The 22,345-nt window shown below is 38.6% G+C and overlaps 2 protein-coding genes across 6 annotated transcripts in view; one reads left to right on the top strand and one right to left on the bottom strand.

The window, feature by feature from the left end:
* Nucleotides 1-741: 741 nt before the first annotated feature.
* Nucleotides 742-3,569, bottom strand: METTL18 (methyltransferase 18, RPL3 N3(tau)-histidine). Of its 4 annotated transcripts, none has more exons than XM_075156746.1 (3): nucleotides 3,473-3,569; nucleotides 1,936-2,932; nucleotides 742-937 (listed from the first exon to the last, which is right to left on the bottom strand). In XM_075156746.1, exons 2-3 carry the CDS (start codon nucleotides 2,733-2,735, stop codon nucleotides 931-933), a joined length of 807 nt encoding a protein of 268 aa, XP_075012847.1. In that variant the 5' UTR covers nucleotides 2,736-2,932; nucleotides 3,473-3,569; the 3' UTR covers nucleotides 742-930. The 4 variants fall into 4 exon arrangements, with proteins under 4 accessions (XP_075012847.1, XP_075012846.1, XP_075012845.1 ...); XM_075156745.1 differs by having other exon boundaries at nucleotides 3,469-3,562; XM_075156744.1 differs by having other exon boundaries at nucleotides 742-2,932.
* Nucleotides 3,570-3,622: 53 nt separating this feature from the next.
* Nucleotides 3,623-22,345, top strand: part of FIRRM (FIGNL1 interacting regulator of recombination and mitosis) — a 25,996-nt gene continuing 7,273 nt past the window's right edge. Inside the window, exons 1-24 of one of the 2 annotated variants that reach the window (XM_075156730.1) lie at nucleotides 3,623-3,793; nucleotides 4,304-4,343; nucleotides 5,072-5,160; nucleotides 6,402-6,506; nucleotides 7,061-7,201; nucleotides 8,211-8,373; nucleotides 8,748-8,832; nucleotides 9,398-9,536; nucleotides 10,039-10,119; nucleotides 11,105-11,169; nucleotides 12,851-12,999; nucleotides 13,945-14,053; nucleotides 14,555-14,741; nucleotides 15,773-15,855; nucleotides 16,207-16,258; nucleotides 16,595-16,684; nucleotides 17,353-17,538; nucleotides 18,227-18,349; nucleotides 19,273-19,368; nucleotides 19,799-19,912; nucleotides 20,351-20,455; nucleotides 20,775-20,855; nucleotides 21,641-21,754; nucleotides 22,055-22,236. In XM_075156730.1, the coding sequence (XP_075012831.1) occupies nucleotides 3,695-3,793; nucleotides 4,304-4,343; nucleotides 5,072-5,160; nucleotides 6,402-6,506; nucleotides 7,061-7,201; nucleotides 8,211-8,373; nucleotides 8,748-8,832; nucleotides 9,398-9,536; nucleotides 10,039-10,119; nucleotides 11,105-11,169; nucleotides 12,851-12,999; nucleotides 13,945-14,053; nucleotides 14,555-14,741; nucleotides 15,773-15,855; nucleotides 16,207-16,258; nucleotides 16,595-16,684; nucleotides 17,353-17,538; nucleotides 18,227-18,349; nucleotides 19,273-19,368; nucleotides 19,799-19,912; nucleotides 20,351-20,455; nucleotides 20,775-20,855; nucleotides 21,641-21,754; nucleotides 22,055-22,236 (2,678 nt within the window). In that variant the 5' untranslated portion in view covers nucleotides 3,623-3,694. Of the gene's footprint in view, nucleotides 3,794-4,303; nucleotides 4,344-5,071; nucleotides 5,161-6,401; nucleotides 6,507-7,060; nucleotides 7,202-8,210; nucleotides 8,374-8,747; nucleotides 8,833-9,397; nucleotides 9,537-10,038; nucleotides 10,120-11,104; nucleotides 11,170-12,850; nucleotides 13,000-13,944; nucleotides 14,054-14,554; nucleotides 14,742-15,772; nucleotides 15,856-16,206; nucleotides 16,259-16,594; nucleotides 16,685-17,352; nucleotides 17,539-18,226; nucleotides 18,350-19,272; nucleotides 19,369-19,798; nucleotides 19,913-20,350; nucleotides 20,456-20,774; nucleotides 20,856-21,640; nucleotides 21,755-22,054; nucleotides 22,237-22,345 lie in introns of those variants that run through there. The other variant, XM_075156732.1, reaches the window with a different exon arrangement.

Below are 22,345 nucleotides of genomic sequence, written 5' to 3'. Positions count from 1 at the left end.
CTCTCTCCTATAAAAAAGCAACTTCCAAAGCCATCCTTTTAAATTAGTCTACTTAAAATTGTTTTTGAAACAACAGCAGTTGTTAAGGCTCTTCTGTAAAGTACAGGAAATCCTCTATGATTCTGTCTTAATAGCAACACTCTCAAAATAGGAATCTTGCAGTTGACTTTCATAGCCTTCAATGATGGGAACTTTATGCAATTATCAAAGTGATTTAGGTCACTGCTGTACTAAGTTTCTTTCCATCCCCTCAGACTATTGTCCTTTCCCTCCTACATGGAGTATCCTTGCATTCAGTTTACTGCAGTGGCTGACTGTCTCTAAGTTTATATTTCTGCAAGGGCACCCAATAAAGCAGTGCATAAGCAGTAGCTTTGATGTACCTGTTAAGAGTTATGTAATAGGTTTTTGTCCAGTTTTGGTTAAGACAACACACACAATGGATTTTTTGTGTGAATTGTTGGTGACACCGAGCACTCAGGACCAGGTTTTGTAGTTCTTTGGGTTTGTTTGCATTTTTGGTAAGATAATTTCTTCAGCAATGTCACTATCTTTAGCCTAGGACACGGGAGTGACTTGTATACAGGCTTTTCTGAAATCTTGCTGCCCTGCCAAACTGCTGAGAAGACTGAAGAGGGTATTGTTCAGTAGTTACCCCCAGCAGTACCGCCTCTGCAAGTTTTGAAAACGGGTCATAGTGTATGAGCAGTTTAATTTCTGGAAAAATCTTGTTTAAAAAAAAAAAAACCACAAAAACAACGCAGTACAGCACTCTAGTTGGCAATCTGCTATAATAGCGCAGTTTATCTCCTTTCCCACTTGTCACCTAAAGCTCAGTTCTGTCATCTTCCAGTTTCCTGGACTGCATTTGTAGGTTTATTGGTTGGTTGTTTTAAGGAACTTCTCTTTTGGGTAGAATCTTCTTTCAACTCAGCTTCTAAAACAGAAATCAGTTTTACTCATTTCTAAAAACAGTATGGCTATTTACAATTACTTGCTGGAATTTTCTTACAGTGATACGTCAAAATCTGAATGTGAAAATTTACAGATCACACTAGTAAATATTCTCTGGTACACTTTTTCAAAGGCTTGAATAAAAGTCACGTGCATTACATATGGAAACAGTACAAAGATTTGTGAGACTGCTAGCAGACTAGAACACAAGTGATAAATACAATCACATCCCCCTCCGGCGGCAAAGCAGCAGAGCACACGGGAATGCAGTTGATTCTGGAATCTGTTGCTGTAGTTAAAACCCTGAGTTGGGAGCCTAACCCTTGAGAGCTGCTTCCTGCACTATGTTAGGATGCTAAATGAGCTTGCTCAGGCTGCGTTCAGCAGCCGCTCCTGTGACGTACAGTGCTGGCACTGCCAAAGAATGAGAGAGGAGGACTGGGGACGGTGACTTGCTTAATTTTTAAATACATATAAATGACAATTAATTGGCATAAACAGATGCTGGTTTAAGCAGAACTCCATTTTTCCATGCAAAACCAGAATCAGAAGAGTCCTTCGGTTTGAGTCAGGCATCAGAATTTGTCAAACATTTCAATAACTAGTAAAGAGCATCCTTAATTTGTCAAACCAGAATAACTCAACAGAGGAAAAAGCAAAGCAATATAAGGATTAAAACATTGCCTTTAAGATATTTTTGAAGGACCAGTGGTGGAATTTTAACTGGAATCTTTAAAGGCCATTTCCATAATACATCGCTGCAGTCCTTTATCAATTGTTTTAATTATGCGGGTCCTAAACACATTTCTCTCTTCAGTGAATTTCTCAAAGAGGTAGATACCACCGCCAACCCCAAAATAATATGCTTTGCTTGCCAAATACACACGGCCATTTTTATCCAAGAGCTGAGCCAGCGTATCATGCAAAGCACTGTAGTAGTCAGTATTATAGATGGTCTCAGATGTGAGAATTATATCATACTTTGAAAAGGGTTTGTTGCTGCTTAACAGGAGCTGGCTGACTTCAGACCACTCTCCAGAAAAAAATCTGCATTTGGTGAGCGCATCAGGTGACCACTCTGCTTTCCTGGGCCTCTTCGAAGGAGGCTTGCTAGTTTTTCTGTTGTTTCCACTGCCCGTCCTATTGCCTTCGTTTATGCAGTTAGCCACCACGTTAGGCAAGGTTATCTCATCAATCACTGTGCTGTTGTAGTCCTGAAAATGGACTTTTTCAGCTTTACCCCTTAAAGCAACTATTCCCAGCAGTCCAGCCCCGCAGCCAAGATCCAATACAGTCTTATTGGTAAACTGTATTTCAGCCTCGGAAAAGTAGTCTATGAGATCAAAGGTGCATTCCCAGATTTTCAGTCCTCCCTCGTAGACTCCTGGGATGAGATCGGAGTGAGAAGAAACACTTTTAGACACGATGCCTTCTTCATCGGCGCCATCCAAACACATCATTTCCACTACAGACATATTTATGTAATACAGGTCTGATACTGTTTCCACGACTTTATTTTCCAGTATTTTGTTGAGATCTTCAGGAATATTGTGCTCCTTGGCAGCTTTAAAGCAGAACTTTTTCTTTGATGGTGTCTCATCTCCATGCTTATCAGTACCCGGCCTTGGGCTGGAGTCTGCTACGGTGTCAGCATTTTGCTTCCTCTTTTCTGTGGATTCCTGCTTGTGCTTTGGAGAGCACAGCTCTAAGTCCGTCTTATCATGAGTGTCTGGTTCATTGTTCTCATTTTCATCAATAAAAAAATTAAATCGAAAAGCCATTTTCAGGAATAAAAGTAAAAAAAAAAAAGCTTAATCTATTACAGCTGGAACACTCATCCAGGAGCAGTACTGATAGATTTTTTTTTTTTTCCTTCTGGTTTTTTATAGAGGATGTTTTTATGTAGTTATCGCTATGGGGAAGAGTGCTTTGCAGGCAGAGTATCAGACGTTTTGCCAATGAGTCAGGTGAATTACTTCTGGAAATAGAGTAATAGTTTTACATATTATTAAACTGCCAAATGTTAGCACAAACAAACCAAATTGTAGCATCCTAATTTTCATTTAAAAAAATCTTCTAAACATTTAAATTTCTGAAAAGAGTGTTACAAGTGACCTCATCTCTAGGGTAGGGTATACCTCATCTAGGTATATGCAGGGAAATTAGGGTAGCTGCTTACTCTGGTAAAATTAGCACTTCGGGTTTAGCTGTCTGAGGAAAAAAACATGCAATGCTGTACAAAGCATGCTCTTGAGTTAAAATACTCTTGCTCCTGCAGCTGCCCAGCGGCGTTTTCCTTGCTCTGATCTAATTACTACCCCAAAGCTTCTCATCTGCCTGTTTTTTCCCCCATTTTTAATAACTTTATCCTCGCTCCCCTGAAATTCAAGCAACGCAAAAACGCGCACAAAGGCCCAGCGTCCCGTCCCTGCGCCCCGGCTGAAGCATGAAGGCCGGGCAAGGGGATCCGATCCCGGTTTACCCACCCCGTTCCCCCCGCCCTTGTGCCCGTACCGACCGCCGGTTGCCGGACGCGATCGCCCCCCGATTCCCCCACGTGGAGCGGCTGCCCCTTCCGCTTCGTTAAGCGCATGCGCGCCCGCCATGAAAAAAGGGGGCGGGGCGGCTGCAGACGCAACCGCCCCGCCCCCTTTTTCACCGCGGGCGCGGAGGCTGCTGGGATAGCGGAGGTAACTTTTTCCCGCCGCTGCCGAACCCTGGGGTGAGCGGAGCCGGCGCCATGTCCCAAACAGACCGCGAGCTGCTCCTGCAAGAGCTGGGGGGCTGGGACTGGGAACTCTGCCAACGGGAGCTGCCCGCCGTCCTGCCCCGGCTTCTTATATCCTTCCCAGGAGGGCGGTTCGGCTGCTGGGTGGCTGTGGGGAGCCATCCCGAAATGGCGGGGGAGCGTGGGGGTGTTCCTCCTTCAGCCTGGCACAATTCAAGTAAATAAATACGTGGGAGGGAAAGTGGTGCAACCTTTGTAAGGGGCTGACATAAGACAGCAAAGGTGGGTGCCGGGTATTTCACTAGAAATGAGTACAGCCCTTCACTGAAATAAAAGATTCACGGTAGAAGGTAGCGTGTGGTTCATTTAGCACTGTAGATAACTCCCTGCCTCGGCCCCCCAAAAAACCCCAAGACATATTCACCAATACATTGTGGAAATACTTGAGCTGATCGTGCACTGAGGTATATCTGCCTGCATTGGTTATGGAGCATCTCTGCCAATCTCATACGATGGATGAAATGTACAGAGGACAGTGTGAGAGAAGTCACGGGACTTCTGCAGATGCTTTAAAGATAACCTTTATGGCAGAACGAGTTTGAGTTTCTTTAATGTTTTTACGCTATGTATCAAGAGTCTGAAGACTGGACTGAGCATATTCGTAAGTAGTGACCAAGAAGTACCTCTTCTTCCTAAGGATCGTTGTATTGCAATTGCATTATAAATTCTGCGCTACTTGAAAATACTTCTGCTATAACTAGTGACTAGTGACGGTCTTCAGCAATCTTGCTGGGCCTTGCATGTTACACTAATTGCATGTGGAATAAGCTTTGTAAAAGCCCATAAAGAAGCTATGCATGTAAGGCTGCTTTTTCCTTCCCATTACTTATGATTTTTAGATACTTGAAAAGAGGGTGCTTTTCATCTTGTATTTTATTGTCTTTTTGGCCATTATCTTACAGGTGGCAAAACTCTGGTAATACCTGATAGCGATAAGAAAATGAGGCTGATATGTAATTGTTTAGGGGTCTTGCTAACGTTCACCGTTAAGTTCCATATTAGTGCCAACCAGCACTGTGGAACATTAAATGTGCAACTATTTGCAGTTTGGAATATGGAAAATTGTAGTTCCATGGGCAAACAATTGTGCTCAGCCTTCAAATAAGTGTGATCAGGTGTGATGCTATTATTGATGGGTTTATGCATGTTGGAGCTGTTACTGTTACTTGATTTGATAATGCGTATGTGGCAATGTTGCCCCTCTCAAAATCAACTATCTGATCTGTTTCTGCTTGACGCAGTTCTTTGTTTCATCTGGTAGGTTGCTACATATTTCTGATAATCACATGTTGTTTTTCTGTAAGGTTTTATAAATGTTTTGCTTTGCAGGTGTTTTGAGGATCCTGACTGAAATGTTTTTGCCCCATATCAGCCTTGCAGATTTGGAACAAACTTTTTTCTCAAAGGTATTACCTAAGGTATGACAGCTTCAATTAAATGTGGAATTTTCACTCAGTCCAGAGCTAAAAACCTGCTTAGAATGCAGTGATTGTTTTTTGAGGTCTCATGATATAATTGTTGCTTTGGATACAAAATTTGAAATTGAAATTTTACCCTTTAAAAGTTTAACAATGTTGTGTTGTTGGATTGTTTCTGTGATTGTTACCATTCTTTACAGTGGGGGGAGGATCAAATATATGATGTTCTACTTTCTATATTCAGTAACAGAATTGGTTTTTATTTCTTTTTGAGAAGATTGGGCTTTTTATAAAATGACCAGGTGGAGAATTTTTATGTGAGGTAGCCTCTCAGGACAAATAAACTGAAGAACCCAACACTCATATATCATGAATAAATGTTGTGATATTTGTGAATAATATAGTAAATAAACTTTTAGACCATATTGGCCTCAGATATGTTCTCTTTTTGGATTAAATGATGGAGATTTTTGTGCTGTATTTGTATTAAAATTCTTCAACGCCTGCATTTTAACTGAAGTGAAGCAGTGCCGAATTACTGATTTAAGTTTCAGTTCTTAGCTTGTATATTTTAAGAAGCCTGTAAAAATGGCCACTTGATTTCCATTTACTGTATTTTATGTCCTGTAGCAAATTTTGGAGCTTACAAGAAAAATGGCTCACAACAGGCATATCCTGAACACGGATTACTGTACCGTACCAGTTTATGTCGTATCCTGCACATGCCTGGAAGCTGCTCACTGTCTTTGCAGTCTCAGCAGTAACACTTGTAAAATATCCAAGGACCTCAACCAAAGTAGAAATTATTGTTGTCTGTAGGTTATAGACTTAATTGCTTTATGTATTCAAACTGTTAATGATCATTCTCAACAAAAAAACAATTTTTCTGAGACAAAATGAAAGTCCTTTTGAAATGATGTGGTTTTAACTAAAAAATCTTTGGTAGAATGAGGTATATATTTCAAGCGAATTAGCTAGGAAGTTTGTTTTACTAACAGATTTTATAAAAAGTAATAGCTAATATAGCTTCTGCTTATAATCTGGGAAAACTGTAAGATGGTTTTTCCTTCTTGGTATATTATGCTTTATGATTCAAATGCTAGAAAGCATTATTTTCTCCTGTGAGTTATCTCAGTAGCCCAGGACTCCATGCCGAGGAAGCAAGCAGATATAGAATAGTGTCACTATTTGCATGTGTACATTTCTAAATAAAATGTTTAAGTTTTCTTTTGTTCTGACAGACTCTACAGTTATTTGATAACTTGATGTATGAATTATCCAGTGAGGCCAAAGGATTAACCAACCAGAATACAGAGTTATGCAGTACTGTAAGGAATCTTTTACAGGCAAGTCCCATGAAATAAGTTGTCAAAGGAATGTTTACATTATTCTTTGATTTTACCTAAACAATTAAGAGGTTTTTAGAATGTTTTTGTTGGCTACTAACCAGCTGGCTAAAACATAATTTGAACTTCCTTTGCAGTTGAAGTTCAATTAAAATTTTGTGAATGATTTGATTACATTTAGTGTGTGATGCTAATCAGAATTTAAAAAAAAAAAATCTCAAATTCTCTAAAGCAAATGGAATGTGATTCTCCATATTTAAAGAGTGAATCTGGTACCTATTTATACAGTCACTTAATTCAGAGTTTTAAAATTTTTGTAAACTGAGAACAGTATGAAACTTTCAAAGAGTATATGGTATCAGAGAAAAGGCCTGGAATTGCTTGATATTATTTTATGGAGCTTCATTCATCTTTAGCAAGCTACTTATTTATGCAAATAGCAGTGAACTTTAAATGCCATAAAAATCTAGGTGCAATTCAGCTAAGAAAAGATGCTTTTGAAATCATTGTGGGAGTGAAAAACATTGATTGTTGTTTTTTACTCTTGCTTTAAGACTATGGTGCAATTGTTGGAAACTCTGACCGGTTGTGTACGATACGTCTGCACACTGCAAGAGTGTGTGCCTCTGGAGAGTATCCGCACCCTTCCGTCCTCGGTTCTTTATGTAATAAAGAACACATTTATACACTGCAAGGTAGGTCTGTGTTAGGAGGAGAAAAGTTCTTATACTGGTTGACTTTTAGGAAACACTCGCTTTGTAAGAAGAACCTATTTTGAAATAATACTGTTGTCAAATTATTATTTTTTTAATTTAAATTTAGTTGTTAAATAGTTTACAGAATGTACTTGTACACAAGTACAAAGATGATTTTTTCAGCTGTCTGCCCAGCAAATCTGACCTAGTAGTGAGAGGCACAGACTGTGCTACATCCACGTTTTGCATCAATGTCAATTGAACATTTTGCATGTGAACGTAGGCTCTCAGTGACATCTGTGCACTTCTTATAGCTGCAGTATTCCGAGAGCTACAAATGGTTACCAAAATAGTGCTACTTACCTTATTTCTATGCAAGTTCCAAAGTGGATTGAAAGTTGCGATTAGGATCTTTATGTTGGTTACAATGAGTAACGTATACCGGTTTCAGATCTGCATTTTCAGATGCAACAGTAATTCCCTCTACAGCAGTGAAAATAAAACAAGGTTATCAATAAGGACACAATAGCTTTTGGTTGGTCTTCATTTTCACTTTTCAATTTTTTTTTCTTATGGGAACATTTACAGCAGTTTTCCATGTCAGGTCTTGAACTAAGGTGCCATACCTTTATTTAACAATTCTGATTTGAAAGTATTGGGAAATACTTGGAACGCTACTTCCTTTATTGCTAACCTTGTACTGTTTTGTTCGGAAGTATGATCTTAGGTGCATCAAGGCCTAATGCAAAGCCCACTAAACTCACTAGAGCCAGGCAGACTTCATTAGTTGTTGATGAGGTGCAGGTGAATAGCATTTTATATTTAGCAAACGGGTTGGTATCAGAAGCTACAGATCTGGCTGTGTATTGAGCTAAAAGTAGGTACGTCTATGCTTGTTCTTTCTGCCAGTGAAATGTATGACAAAGCTTTCAGTGTTTTCAGCATGTGAAAAATCAGGCTGTGATTCCTGAACTGTTTTTTTAAACCTTTTCTTCCCCGTTTCCTACAGGACAGTGAATCAATGTACTGTGGGCATCTGCACTTGATTTCTGACCTCCTACAAGCTATGTTCAAGGAAACTTACTCTCTTCAGAAGCAGCTGATGGAACTACTTGATATGATTTCCATCGGCTCTGCTTCTCCTGAAGATAACATCATAGATATGGTGTCAGGTATATGTGAATCTAAGGCTTTTTTTAGTCTTGCTCAGTCTTTTTTTCTATAGAGAGTATGTCTGAATTTTTAAAACAGGGTTCTGAGCATGCTCAGTTTCTGCTGTCCTGACCAGCCTTTCAGAAAGCAGCATTTTGAAGCTTGAAATATTTCCATTTTTCTCCTGAAACTTTCTTTGTGGGATGGGGCATGTTGTGTAGGTTTGTAGGAAAGGGGCAGCACCTAAGCACTGAGCCACTTTCCTGATTCGGTGTCAGTGTGGTGGTACTCTCTTAGTGCTTGCGATTGCTGCTGTTTTCCTAGGAGAGGAGCATAGCTGTGAACTCATGAATCTGATTTAACTCAGTTGTTGCTGTTATTATTTCATCCTTAGTAATCCACACTGTGCTGGAGATATGCTCTGTCATTTCCAATATGGACCATGCTCTTCATGCCAATACGTGGAAGTTCATAATCAAGTATGTTATTGAACTCTTTGGATTTTATTGCAATATAAACAGACTGTAATTTTAAATAACCAGCATTTCAATAGCTTTATATTCAGAGCTTCAAATAAAATTGAAATTAGAGAATTCAATTTAGCTATTTAGCTAGTAAGAAAATCTAGAAATTTAGTTAAAAATTTGGCTAGTAAGTAGTATTAAAGGCACTGTCAGTGAAGATAGTTAGGAATCACATGTGAGAAAGTAATAGAAGCTTGACTGTACGTATTACAATACAGGAGAAAACTTGAAACACCATTGTCTGAATAAATAGTTGTAAGAGGTCTGACCTGCAATTTTGTAGGCATTTTTGGCTTGAGTTGTGCTGTCTTGCGCTTTCGTCCTGCCTCTTCTCTGTGTTTCAGTCATGGCTATGAAGAGGGTTGTTATCTCTAAATTTCTGGTTTCGGTGTACACGGTTATTGCACCAATTAGTGTTGTATAAAAGCCTAAATAGAAGAATTAGTTATTTGGATTTGTACTAACTCATTGCATGATCACTTCTGACAATTAAATACCTGATTATACTCCTATCTTTTAGGCAAAGCCTGAAGCATCATTCTCTGCTACAGTGCCATCTGAAACACAGTGACATCCTCAGTGGCCTGTGCAAGGACACTCTTCTTTCTTTTCACTCCTGTTTGCAACTGGCTGAGCAAATGAAGATGTCGGAGTTACAGGTGAATTAAAAAGCTCCCAAAGCTGCCGTTGACCTTGAGGAGGATAAATTCTTTGTGCTGTATTATCGCTTGGAGTGGTTTGGGTTTGGTTTTTTGTTTTGGGGTTGTGTGTGGGTTTTTTTTTTTTGTTTTTACTTCATGTGGTAGGGAGAATACCTTGTTCTTTTGAAACCACGTGAAAATGAGGCCCATAACTTAAGTTTAGATTGGGGATGTTTTAGTGAGGCACTGAAAATAAGTTTCCACCATACTCTGTGGGAATTTTTTTTATTTCCTAAACTGACGATATCCCAAGGTCAACCAAAAGATAACATTTCAATTCTGAATATTGCTATAAAAACGTTGAGGCATACTGAAGATTTCTGAAGCTTTTCCCCCATAGTTGCAGAGTATGGAGAGAATCAAGTTTGAAATAGGTTTTGAGCATTGTTAGCAATCTAACTTTAATCTTTTTTATTGTATTACTCTGCATATTAAGTTTTAGAACTGCTTTTTTGGACAGGAGGGCACTGACCTCAGGCTGTTCCAGAAGACAGTCAAGCTGTGCAGGTTCTTTGCTAATTCCCTGGTACACTACACCAAGGTAGGTTTTAATACTTGAATTCTATGTTAGTATTAAATTTAAGCCTCTGGTCTGCAAATGGAATAATTTTGTACTGCATAATATCTTAACGATTTATGAGTATACCATATGGGTGGTACAATTAACATCCATGCATAACCTGCTTGTAGTTCTTCCACCTGTATATACTCACAAGCCTAAGCAGGATTACTGCTGTGATTTAACAGAAAAACAAACGCGAATAATAAGCTGTTACAAAATGTCACTGGGGAGTGGGTAGATGTCCAGTCTTTACAGGCAGCCTTGAGCCAATGCAATAATAACGTTATCTGGAAGAATTAAGTGGATGAAACCTGTTGCTAAGTTTTCAGAATTGTTCCTCATTTCAACAACTGAAAACGATGTGGCATTAGTTAAAGAAATGCCTGTGTACTGTTGTTAGCTCTGACACTAACTTCCTGCCCTTTCCCTGGCCCTTGCACTCTGTTGCTGTGCTTTATTTTTCTCATTATTAGAAGACATACTGTAAATCTACCCGTTTTAAGAATGTATGTGAAAAAAATTTTACTCTCTAAGGACAGCAGCGATGGTGCATTTTGCATCTGTTTTGTCCCATGGCTAAAAGCAGGGGGGTGATTTTTTTTTTTTTGGCAGAAAGTAAATAGCATTGTGACAGGATAAAACAGCCTTACAGCATGTATGAGAGCACTTCAGATTTTTATAGCTTCAGCTCTCTATGGTTATTACAACTGTACTTACTAATTTTTTTAAATAAGCCTGTAAATGTAATTGTTTTACCTAAAATATATACACATGTAGTGTAATTAATCTTAGGAATACTTTGTTTATTGTTTGCTTTCCACTTGCTTTGTGCTGTGGATTGTTAGAACTTAACCAATTTTTGCAGTGTAGTACTTTACACACCAATATAGCAGAACAGGAAGAAAGTGTATTTAATCATGTATTTTATATTAAAAGTACCATTAAAAATTAATGGCTTTTGCAGGAATTTCTTTCTTTCTTCTCTGATTCGTGCTCTCAATTACATCAGCTCTTTCTTCAGATATACAGGTAAGAGAAGTACAAATAAGTGATTATTGATAGTAGCTTAATAACATCTCCATATTACATTCTTAAAGTTGCAGGTGTTTTGAGATATAAAAATACAGTTCTCATTCAAGAATTGTTCCTTTCTTTTTTCATGTACAGAAATCTAAAAAAATGTGTTTAATAAATTGGACATTTTTGTGTGGTACTAGTTCCTTAAACCCATTCTTGATCAGTGCTCTGAGTGTCCGATATTGACAAGCCACTAACTTTGTTGCAGTTGATTATGTCAACATTTCTTAACAAGTTATGTGAAGAGTATGCAGATTGATCATCTTGGACACGGGGTTATTTATGCAATTTCATTTGAAAATTCTTGTTCTTAAAGTCAAAATGCCTGAAGGTAGGATTTGCCCTTCGATCACCTTGCAATGAATCAGTTAGGCAGAGCTAAAGCAGAGCAACCCATCAGTGTACCTTCCACTTTGAAATAAACGGTAGCGTGATGGTAGTCAAGGCAGTTCAGAATTACCATTCCCTAGTAATCCTAATTTCTGTTTCATATATAATGAAACTGCCATGCTACTCTTTTTTCTTGTTTTAAATTCTAGTGAAAGAAAAAAACCCCAAGACTAAATGCAGGTGTCAGCAGCAACAATTTGACAGATTGTTTTAACTTTAAGACAAAGTATAGTAGTATTTGTCCTGAAGGGAGAGAGGATCAGAAACGGAGTATCCTCAAATTTTTCATAGCTTTGCTGTTATGTTTATAATTTCATAAAATGTCACAAAAGGACTCTCTAGTTCTCCCAGAAGCAAACAGGTTTTTAATGTTATGCTCATAAAGCATAACAGTCTTCAAGCGGCTTATCATTTTTCTTTCAAAAGTTTTGTTGTATTTGCTGCAATAGTGGGGAAGAATAGGGGAAAGTGGACTTTATAATAGAGGACTGATTTCAGTCATTCTTTTGGAATTGAAACCAGGTTCTGCGGCGAGATGCGCACATGAATTCACTGCGTATTTCACTGCAAGATCAGGTGGATGTTTTTTTACGAGTTTCCTCTTCTAACTTTACTTACCTTGTAGATCTTTCTCAAATGGAAGGTTGTAAACTTTTATTCACTCAGCAAAACTCAGCAGGATTTTTGAGTAGGAAGGTAGCATTTTTACAGTCACTTTATAAGCTGCAAGAGTAGGTGGTTTACATTTCATGATCTCTTTTGCTTTATTCTCATATTACTACTTTTTTTTCTTTTATTGCCCATTTTTTTTTTCTCTTCAAAGAAATTGTGGTACCCTTTTATTAGTGTCATGTGTTAAATTAGTGCTGTCACATTTATGACTGTCAAATTGTGTATACAGATGTTTTCTTGGGTTTTCATTGCTTGACTTTTTTGTGATTCAGTATATTTCTAATATATGTTATGTATTTTACATGCATTTTCCATGAGCTTGTAAGGTTTTCTTTCAATGTTTAGTAAACTACTGGATTGTGATGCTTAGTTTAAAGGCTGAATGCAGAGTTGTAACTCTCGGGCTATAATAGATATTCTAAAATTGGGAGCCTTTTCTGTCTTTTATTTCACAATAATAACGAAATCATGAATTTGCCTTTTTGTAGTTATTTTGAAAAGTAATGTTACTGAAAATGCTACTGAGAAAATTTAACTTTTTTTTTTCACCCCTGCCCCCCTCTCCCCCCAGCAAATTTCCTCCCAGTCTCTATGCTCCAGAGATCTCGGAAGCTCATCGAGATGAAATATCCCGCGTTTTTCTTGTGGCTCTGGACCCTCTCATCAACCAGCTTCTTCCCTTTAGCCCTTTTATGGAGCAAGTGTTAAGTGAAAAGTTAGGTGGGTTTAAAATAACGGCTACCACTGCTATAGTACTATGTAAGCATCTCTAAGGGATCAGGATTTATATTTTGACTTTCTGGACCACAAGCAATATTCTGTACTGGTTTACTTGCCTCTTAATTCTTTTGCAAGTACTATGATATAGCCAGTTGCACGCTAATTCAGATGAATTTTATAACAAGTAGTTCATGTTGCTGTTGAGTGCATCTTTTCCAAAGAACTCGCAGTACCTTCAATATTAATCTGGTTAACAGAAATCCTATCAATTTTGCTGTTTTGCATAGTTTCAGTCCACATTTGTCACAAACTTTCAAAGGAGGCTGAAATTTTTCTGCTGTTCTGTTGGTGGGGGAAGACTGCTATTTTTGCTAAATTAATTATTTTCTGTGGAAAGTAGAATGCCTTAAAACTGAAAAATGTTGAGCTTTTTGTCATTTCTGCCCTGATCAACATGTCATAATTCTGAGATAGCTGTGCTGCCTCCTGGGAGATACGGTGTGAGCATCAGTTGCTCCTTTTCTTTCTGTAGGCTGGTCTGTCTTCTCTCCCACACTGTGCACTCTGGCCTTGTGATTATCCTGACACACTTTGAAGAAAACTTGGTGTTTGAGGTGTCCAGTGCTTTCAAGGAGACTGGAAGCGTGAGGCACCCAGATTGTAACTCCTTCGCAGTGTGTTGCAGTGGCAGTTCAGAACTGGAATATTTTATTTAGCTTTTATCTGAAATAGTATATTGCATTTATTTTTCACTTCAAACGTAATGTTCGTGACGAAACATTACTCTTTTTTCCAGCTGTGTCTATAAGTGATTTTTGATTGTTTTACTGGGAACTTTTATATTTCACCAGTTGTTCATTGTTTATCTCTTGCTTAAAAGCCAGTTTACACACACGATATATTTACCAGGGCAACTAGCATCATATTTTAAAAAAACTTCTACAGGTCTCCCTCCTGAGCAACAGCTGCCCCAGTGTCTCGTCCTGATTACCATAATGGACAAGCTGTCCTCTCAGCCTGAAGAAGTGCAAACTCTTTGGAACACAGGAAAAAGGTACTAAAAAGATTTTAACTCTAGTTCTTCACCACAATGATCAGTCTATATGGGCAAACAGAGGGGCTCAGTTGCTGGGGTTTCTCTCACAACCGAATAGCAAAATTTGTCAGACACTATAGATTTATATCCTTACACTGAGAAAAACAGGATCTGATGTTCAGTGCTACAGGAGTGAAGGACACAGAGCCAGAGATGTCTTTTTTTTTCCAGGAAAGGAATCGTATTTAGACTACTTCCAGGATAAGAAGAGAGTTGTGTGTACAATTTGTTGATACTTCACTAAGTTAAAATCTTGCATTTTTATGCCTGAACCCTCTAACAATCACCTGAATTTGTAAAAGAGGAAGGCAGTCGGGAACATAAATCTAGTGTAAAAGCACTGAAGTTACTGCCACCGTTTCCGGTCAAAGTTTCTGTAGTACAGATGTTGTTTGCAGGATTTGGGATTTACATATCTGTAACCCTTTTTTTTTTTTCTTTTTTTTTTTACCCTTGCAGCCTGTCTTTGTTTTCAGCTCTCTTCTTCAGTTTCCAGCAATGTTCTGGCGAGCTTTCTCTCCCTGTTTGTTTGCCAGAGGTGATCAGTACAGGACAGCCAGCAGTTCCCATCACCCTGTATCACTATGTCTGTGTCCACCTGTGCTCCTTCATTGCTTCCACACTCCCATCACACTTTCCACAGCTGGTAAGATTGTTTTTGCTTATCATCTCTTCAGCTGTTGTGGTGCATAGGTACTATTTAAAAAAGAAGTAGTTCTTTCTAATGATCTAGCTCTAAAGAGATGCTTAGGTATGAAGTGGTTCTGTAGAAAGCAGCCATGATACAGTTACATGACTGGAGTTCAGTTATATCGCAAATATCACGTGTGGGAAAGGGAAAAATAAAGCTTCATACAAGTTCTTGAGAACCTCAGTGGTGTTGGAAATTTTTGTTCTCTTTGGTAGGGCAGGAGGTCAAGTTGTTAAAAAAGTTCAGTGCTTTCTTTTATGCAGTATTCAATTTACCTGGTTTTGTTAGTCTATACTGTGAAGTAATAAAGTGGCATTTAATATTTAGAGTAGATTATATTGTTGTGATTCCAGCTAAGAACATACCATAAAATGGTAATAAGCAAATTTTTCTACTTCAGAAGAGTATTCTAGCTTTGATTAACAGTATATAATGTTTTAAAAGTTTTTCACTTTTTACTGCACGTAGACGAAAGAACCTCTAGATAAATGTAAACCTTTATAAAGTTAAGAGCTGTCACAAAAACTATAGCCCTAATTTAGGTTTTTTTTTTCTGAATGCTACATTCCTCTTTCGGATAGAATGAGTGTTCCTAAAAGAGGAAAAGGTTTTATTTGGTTTTCAGTAAGCTGCCAATAAAGCTGGCAAGAAAATTGGCAATACATTGGTTTTTTTAAAAAAAAAAAAAATTTTTCATAAAAGTTGCCTTGCAAAGAAGGGATGCACAAGATGAAGTGTTTTGAAAAGTGAAGGATCCTCAGCTCATTGAAATGAATGTACATGTACATTCCAAGTATGCAAAACTAACGGTGTAGCTGCTTGCTTGATGGTGTAGCTGAATATAGAGTATGAAAATGAGTTCTTAAAACATTTTAAATGTGATAAGCTGAAAATCTTACTAGGTTTTATGCTAACTAGTGGAGTAAAAGTAATAGTAGGCCTGCAGTCTGTTTCTGTGTGAATTTACATATATATTTTCTCCTCAGGAGTATGCTCTGCTGGATGCTGTGCTGGGTTCTAGTATGATCACGTCTCTGCTAGCAATGGACTCGTGGTGCTTCCTTGCCCGGTAAGATGTTTTCATGACAGGTCAAGCAGGATTTCCACAGATCCAGTTAGTTCTGTTGTTGTACATAATTCCTTGAGAGAGATTTTTTAGATTCTTTCCAGATATAGAGCATATTTTGAAAATTAGGAGCAGAAATGGCTTAGCCATTTTTGCATTCATGCAAGTAAGGGGAACATACCTTTTCTATTATTTAATAATTTTTTTTTTAATAGTTGTCTCAAGTAAATTGTGTCTGTGCATATCAAGTTTATATAAAGGAAGTGGCCATCTCTCAGACAAGATTTATAATATTCAGTCTGTAAAAGAATAGGAAGTACTGACTCACAAGCTTCTGTCTCTCCCACATTGCAGGTATGGAACAGCTGAACTGTGCGCTCACCACGTTGTTGTGATTGCCCACTTGGTAAGAAGCACAGTGATGTTTACAATTCGGTGCCAGCTTTAATCATAGTTCTACTGACAAACTTTCTAAATGACCAAAGATAGGAGTTTCATCTTTTTCCAAATCCAAAATTGAGATTCTTTTAGTTCCTCAAATTGGGTTAATAGTTAGCAAAAGCAGTACTTTGAAAATCTAAAGCAATATGACTAGTATTTCCAACGTCCTGCATTGTTTTATTTAGTGTTACTGCTGTGATCCCACAAAACAATTCTTAGAACATTCTGTATAGAATTCATTTGCCGAGTGGTGATTTTTTTCTTAATTTAATTAGATGCATTCCCTGTTTTCCTAATTCAGATAAAGTCTTGGCCCAATGACTGTTACCAGGTCTCTGCCTTGGGTGTTCTGCTGAGGCGTATGCTGTTCTTGATGGCTCCAGATCATCAGGCAAGTATAGCACCATCATCTTCTGTTTTTAATAGAAGAGATTTAAATAAGTAGCCTGTGTTAAAATATCTTCTTTCAGTTCTTCAGAAATGGCAGGATGTTGAGTGCTCGCTTGCTGTACTTGATATTGTATTTGATATTACTTTGTCGTAGTGGATCCTAATTTGTGCAGATGTGCTCTTTAATAAAAACAACAGAGGCACACATACCTTTCTAAGAGTGGTCTTATTGGGTGGCAGTGAAGTCCTTTTTTTGACTAAGTATGAAAACAGCACATCTCCCAGATTTGCTAAAACTGTATGTCCTGTCACTGCATCTGCGACTGATGTTCTCATGTCATCAGATATAAAGAGTAGTTTCCTTTCCTGTCAGTGCCTCTGTATACACCTCAGAGAGGCTAAAGCTCTTTCTTCTACTTGCTAGGGCCATTGCTTCAAGCAGCTGAAGTTGCTTAATCATTCTGATGTCCTATATGTGACAAGGGAGGCGGCAGTTTTATAAGGTTTTGGTATAAAAAGTTGGGTTTTATTTAAATGAAAGGTTTTACACACTTTTTTTCATGTAATATTTCTAAAGCAAACTAGTAGTGCATTTTGCTTTCTCAGCTTTCTAACACATTATCAAATTGTCTTCTGGTCTGTTTAGTTCCTATTAACTTTTGTTTGCAGGTAGAATTTGCTCATAAGTTTCTTCCAGAAGAGGAGGAGAACTTGGCTGTGTGGCAGCACGTATCCCTCAAGGCCCTGAATCCTGATCTTAGGAAACGAGTGGCATGTCAGCTCTGTGTGGCAGGGCTTGCACAGTGCAGGCGATGGCTGAATAGCAGGCGCGCTTTGGGACAGCTCCAACCTGTGGTAAAGGAGACTTGGTTCTCTTTGTAAAAATGTGCGAACTCTGGATTTCCAAACTGTAAGGATTCTGTTGCTGTCTCCTCAGTTCTATTTTTCTGTGAGTTGCATAGCTTTTTACCATGCCTAACTGGCAAATGCACGAGCAAGAATTCTTATTTTAATATTTTCTCGTAGTACATAGCACCTTAGGACCCTCTGCTTTGAGGGTGATGATAGTGGAGGTCATGGTGTTTATTAGTTATTCTAGTTCTTGTTTGGTCTTTGGGTGAGCAAATGTATTTTTCTTCAGAATTTCTGATTTTATACTATGTCATACAATTACTTTTAAGTTTTAAAGTCCTGGCTGTTTTTATGTGGCATCAAATCTGAAAGATGCTCACTGGTCTCCTTGGCAAAGGAGAGGACTGTGAGAAACCAGAGACTTCCATATGAAGTATCTGCTGCCAGCTTTCGCCTGCCAATGCAGTTAATGACTACAGCATCATGTGAAACTCACAGAAGTAATGGATGGTTTCCTCGCTTTGGAAGCTTTATTGGCCAGTGGCCTGGTGGATTAGCTGTACTGTACCGCTGACACAGCACATTGGGCTTCTTGCCATCTTGTGTCATTTTAGATGCTTAATATAAACCTGAGGTTTTGGTTCGTTTTACATGTAGGTTTTTTTTCGTCTTACATGTTTTTTCCTACTAGAATACTGCCCTTTCTGTCCTGCTGGCTGCCTACAATTTTGCTGGTGACACTCTGGAGGCAGAACTTCAGGCATCTATCTTGGGAGTGCTTGGTCAGTTCTGGACTTTTCTCCAGGCTAAGCAGGTAAGAGAATTTGCTGCTCCAATGGTGAAAACATGATGTCTTTGAGAGGCTGGTGCTGTTTCATCATGTGTTTGTTACTAAGTTGTTTTAGTTGGATTGGACCATTTCTGTAACGCATGGTGTAACTGCGCTGCCCATCTGCTGTCAGCTGGTTTATGTATTAGGCAGGCGCATGCTCTGGGAAGCAGAGTTTGAATTTTCCTGAATATTACGTATATGGCTCCTTGCTACTCCATCTGTTGCTCAGTGTCAGATTCAGACTTGCTTAATGAGAAGTCAGAAATACCTCATTCTGATTCATACCAGTTACAAATTTGGCCTCCTATTTTAAATGTTCATTAGAATGTGAACAAAACTCATGGTGATTTGATGAGTACGCAACTTAGCACATGAAAACCCATAAAGCTAGTAACCTTCCTCCTGTATTTGAGAACAAGGGGGTAAGGTGATTCCCTTGCGACTGTATACCTGTTCATGTCTGCAATTGCAGTAAAGAAAGAAGGATTATCATGGTTCATACTCTGAATTAGAAAAGAAAGTTTGAGAGTGGGGGTGAAGAAGAGCCAACGATGTGTCCCTTCAGAGGTCTCTTCCAACCTCAGCCGAAATTTGGCAACTGATAAGTGAAAAGAAATAGTTCAGATAACGCTTGGCTGCTTATATTAGTGAGCAGAGGAAGAAGATGAGGGATAAGAAATATTCTTAATAAAAAAAGCAAAGAAAAGGGTTTTGTGAAATATGCCTACCTAGAAATATTGATATGACTATTTTAATATTTTCTTCTGCTGCTTACGATGTGTTGTTTTATGTGTGTGAAGTAAGGCTAAGAATTCTGAAACATTACTGTAACTTTAAATTCTTTCTTAAGTAGTTATTCCATAAGCTAAAACGCAGTGTTATTAATATCTTGTGATGTGTTGAAGGTCTCAGATGAGCCATGTCTCCAGCAGACCCTGTGTTTATTACTTCACCTTTTGGAATTTTTCATCCAAGCATTAGATGCTCAACTGATTACTCAGGTAAAAAAACCAAAACCAAAACCAAACCTTCTTATGAATAATTTACTTTATGAAAACCAAGTTCTTTGTAATTTACTGAAATCTCAAATGAGTATTTCATGGTCTGGCCTTCTCTTAACACATGGAGATTCCTAATTTTATTTCTTCCTTGATACTTTCCTGGTCTTTAAATCAAGTGTATGGCACTTCGGTTAACCTTGCTTTTGAGAATCTCATTACTCTGTAAGATAATTAAGATATATGGATATGCTATAGAGCATGCTTATTTCTTTCTGAAATGTACACTGCAGCTTTATCCTAGGTGTAGGATGCCTCCTTTTGTTTTCAGTCCAGTTTTCCAAAATCACTGTCCTCAGATTTAAAGATAAGACAGAAGAGTTTTCACCTGCAGTTTGTTTGATGGAGCTTCACTGGGGTTTGCTTTCTGCAGGTATTTGCACTGCAGTCCTCCCTTTTCCAGTTGGATCCCCCAGATCATGTTCGTCTAGCGATGGTGGATTTTCTCTCTTCTATGGGAAAGGTGTTTATACCACAAGAAGCACAGGTAAATATAATTGTGACCTTATTTAGATAATCTTCAGTCTTTTGATGAAAATATATGCTCTTTATTTAAATATAAAGTGAAGGATCAAGTTCATCAAATGCATACAGGAGTGCCATGACATCGTCATCTCGGAGCCTTATTAATGGTCTACGGGCAGTTTTATTTCCATCAAAACGTGCTCACTGCATGTAAGATCTTTCGTTTATTCATTTACTTGTTGCTTCTCACCAGTTAGAAAGGACTGACATTTGAACCTCCAAGAAGAAAGAATAGAACGTGTCACCTCCCTTAGTGTTTTTTTGCTAGACGGAGCAGTAGCACTCTTGCATTTCACAAACCCAACCCTTAAGCTTAGTGTGATTCTTCAACAATATATCATGATGGTAAGGTAAGCACAACTAACCCTTTAGAACTGATAGATATTTGTTCCTCTTTCAGAGGCAAGTTGGACCCCAGTTGTCGTGTTTGTTTGCTTCTCTGCTAGCTGACCAGACCTGGCTGATCCATCAGCACGCGTTGGAGGCTTTCATGCATTTTGCAGAGGTAAGCATAGCGGAACTCTGGATGCATGTATTTGGCTCTGTTAACTTTTGTTGTACAGAAATTCTTTCATCTTAAATGTTTGCTGCTCTTCAGCTGACCAGTTTGGATCTTAGTATTAAAAATGCTACTGCACATCAAAAGTAATGAGGGCTAAAACAGTTGTAAGGGATTTCAGGAGCTGGAAGTGAAAGAAGATTAAGCATTGGTTGCTTAGATTGGTTGCAACAAGGAAGGGATTCTCATAGAAACATTTTTTACTTTGTCTATTCCTTTGTTAATATGAATGTACTAAGCAAGTATTACTCGACACCTTTGACAGGAAACAAGCCATGAAGATGTTGTTCCTCAGTGCCTTAATTCTGAAGAAACTAAGAACAAAGTTGTTAGTTTTCTGGCTAAGGTATGTATGTTGTTGAACCATTTTACTGCTTTCTTAGCTGATGTTGTACACATCCATAGTAAGTTGTACATGGCTTATGTCTATGTATACACCTGCATCATCTGCATGCAATTAAATAAGTAAGTTTAAAATAAATTGTTCTGTTAACTGGGATCTGGTTGAACTTTTCTACTTGCTTTAATCAGCAGAATTAACAACTGCCATTCCTATGCACCCTGCTCTTCCAGTACTTCCCAACTTTGATTTAAATGCTTTGCTTTTCCCACCTTGAACAAAAGAAATTATTAAATTGCAGTTATTGTTGTAAGCAGGGAAGTTATCTATTAAAAAGACAGGGATTTCATCATTCCATTTGTGTGATTTCATCTCCCATTTCTCTTGGATCAGTTTCTGAAAGCTAAATGAACGTTTATGAAGCATCTTAGTCCTTTTTGCATGTTAGAAAAAATTCTCTTAAGAGCAGGTGGTTATTCATGTAGAACACAGACAGCGGGAAAGAGGGAATGGTTACCATGCTGTGACCTAAGGCAGGGCTATCTGGATGAGCAGTTTTTGACAAGCACATAATTAGCAACAGAACTGATAGCTGCCAGTGATGCTACACCAAAGTTGTTGTAGATAACTTCAATTTCCTGCTCAGAAGAGCGTGCGAGAAATTAGATTCAATTTGAACTGCACGTTAAGATCTCTCCCGCCTTCCCCCTTGTTCTGGTATACAAGTTGAGCCTATGAAGGCTGGTAATGCCGCCTTGGTTTAGTTACCTCTCCTGTGGCTTTCTCCCCAGACAAGGCAAGTAGAAGAGACAAGAGAAGCACGAACAGAACGCATGAAACAAGAAAGGATTATCTGCAGTGCACAGTTTATGAAAATGGCTGGAGAACTGGAGTCAACAGGAGAGGTACGTGCACTTCTTCAAACTATCTGGGCTCTGCTGTCAATTTCTGTCAGTTCTGGGAAGTATCGAAAGAGGTTCAAGATGGTCTTGCTGCTCTCCGTGTTCTAAGAAAAAAGGTCTCATGCACTCCTGGCCCTTAATATTATACCTGAATGCTCTGTACTGCCTGCCAGCTGGCAAGAACTCTCACAAGGCAAGGGAGTCTCTTACAGCTCTTCTCCATCGAAGGGTTTTCTGCATTTGAAGACTGATCACTCATGTAGAGCATTATAAATGATGTCTCATGTTTACTTAAATCTGCAGCCTCTGGCAAAAAGAGCATGTCGCCCACCCTCTGAGGAGCAGTATAAGTCAGCGGTAGGCACGATGGAGGGGGCGGTGGAGGCTGTGAAGCTGCTGCTCCGGAAAGGGTCCCCCCCTGCTTGGCTTGCAGTGAGACTGGAGGCTCTACATACAGCTATAGCCATCCTCAGGGACAGTGTACGGTAAGGCACTCAACAGGTTTTAGAGACAATAAAACAGCTCAGCTCCCTGTTCTGAGGGAAGAGATGCCTTTGTACCGTGATTGCTGGAGAAGAAAAAACTGTGACACAG

Source organism: Calonectris borealis, chromosome 8 (genome assembly GCF_964195595.1).
Source record: "Calonectris borealis chromosome 8, bCalBor7.hap1.2, whole genome shotgun sequence".
Taxonomy (NCBI): domain Eukaryota; kingdom Metazoa; phylum Chordata; class Aves; order Procellariiformes; family Procellariidae; genus Calonectris; species Calonectris borealis.
This window is presented reverse-complemented; position numbering and strand designations above follow the sequence as displayed.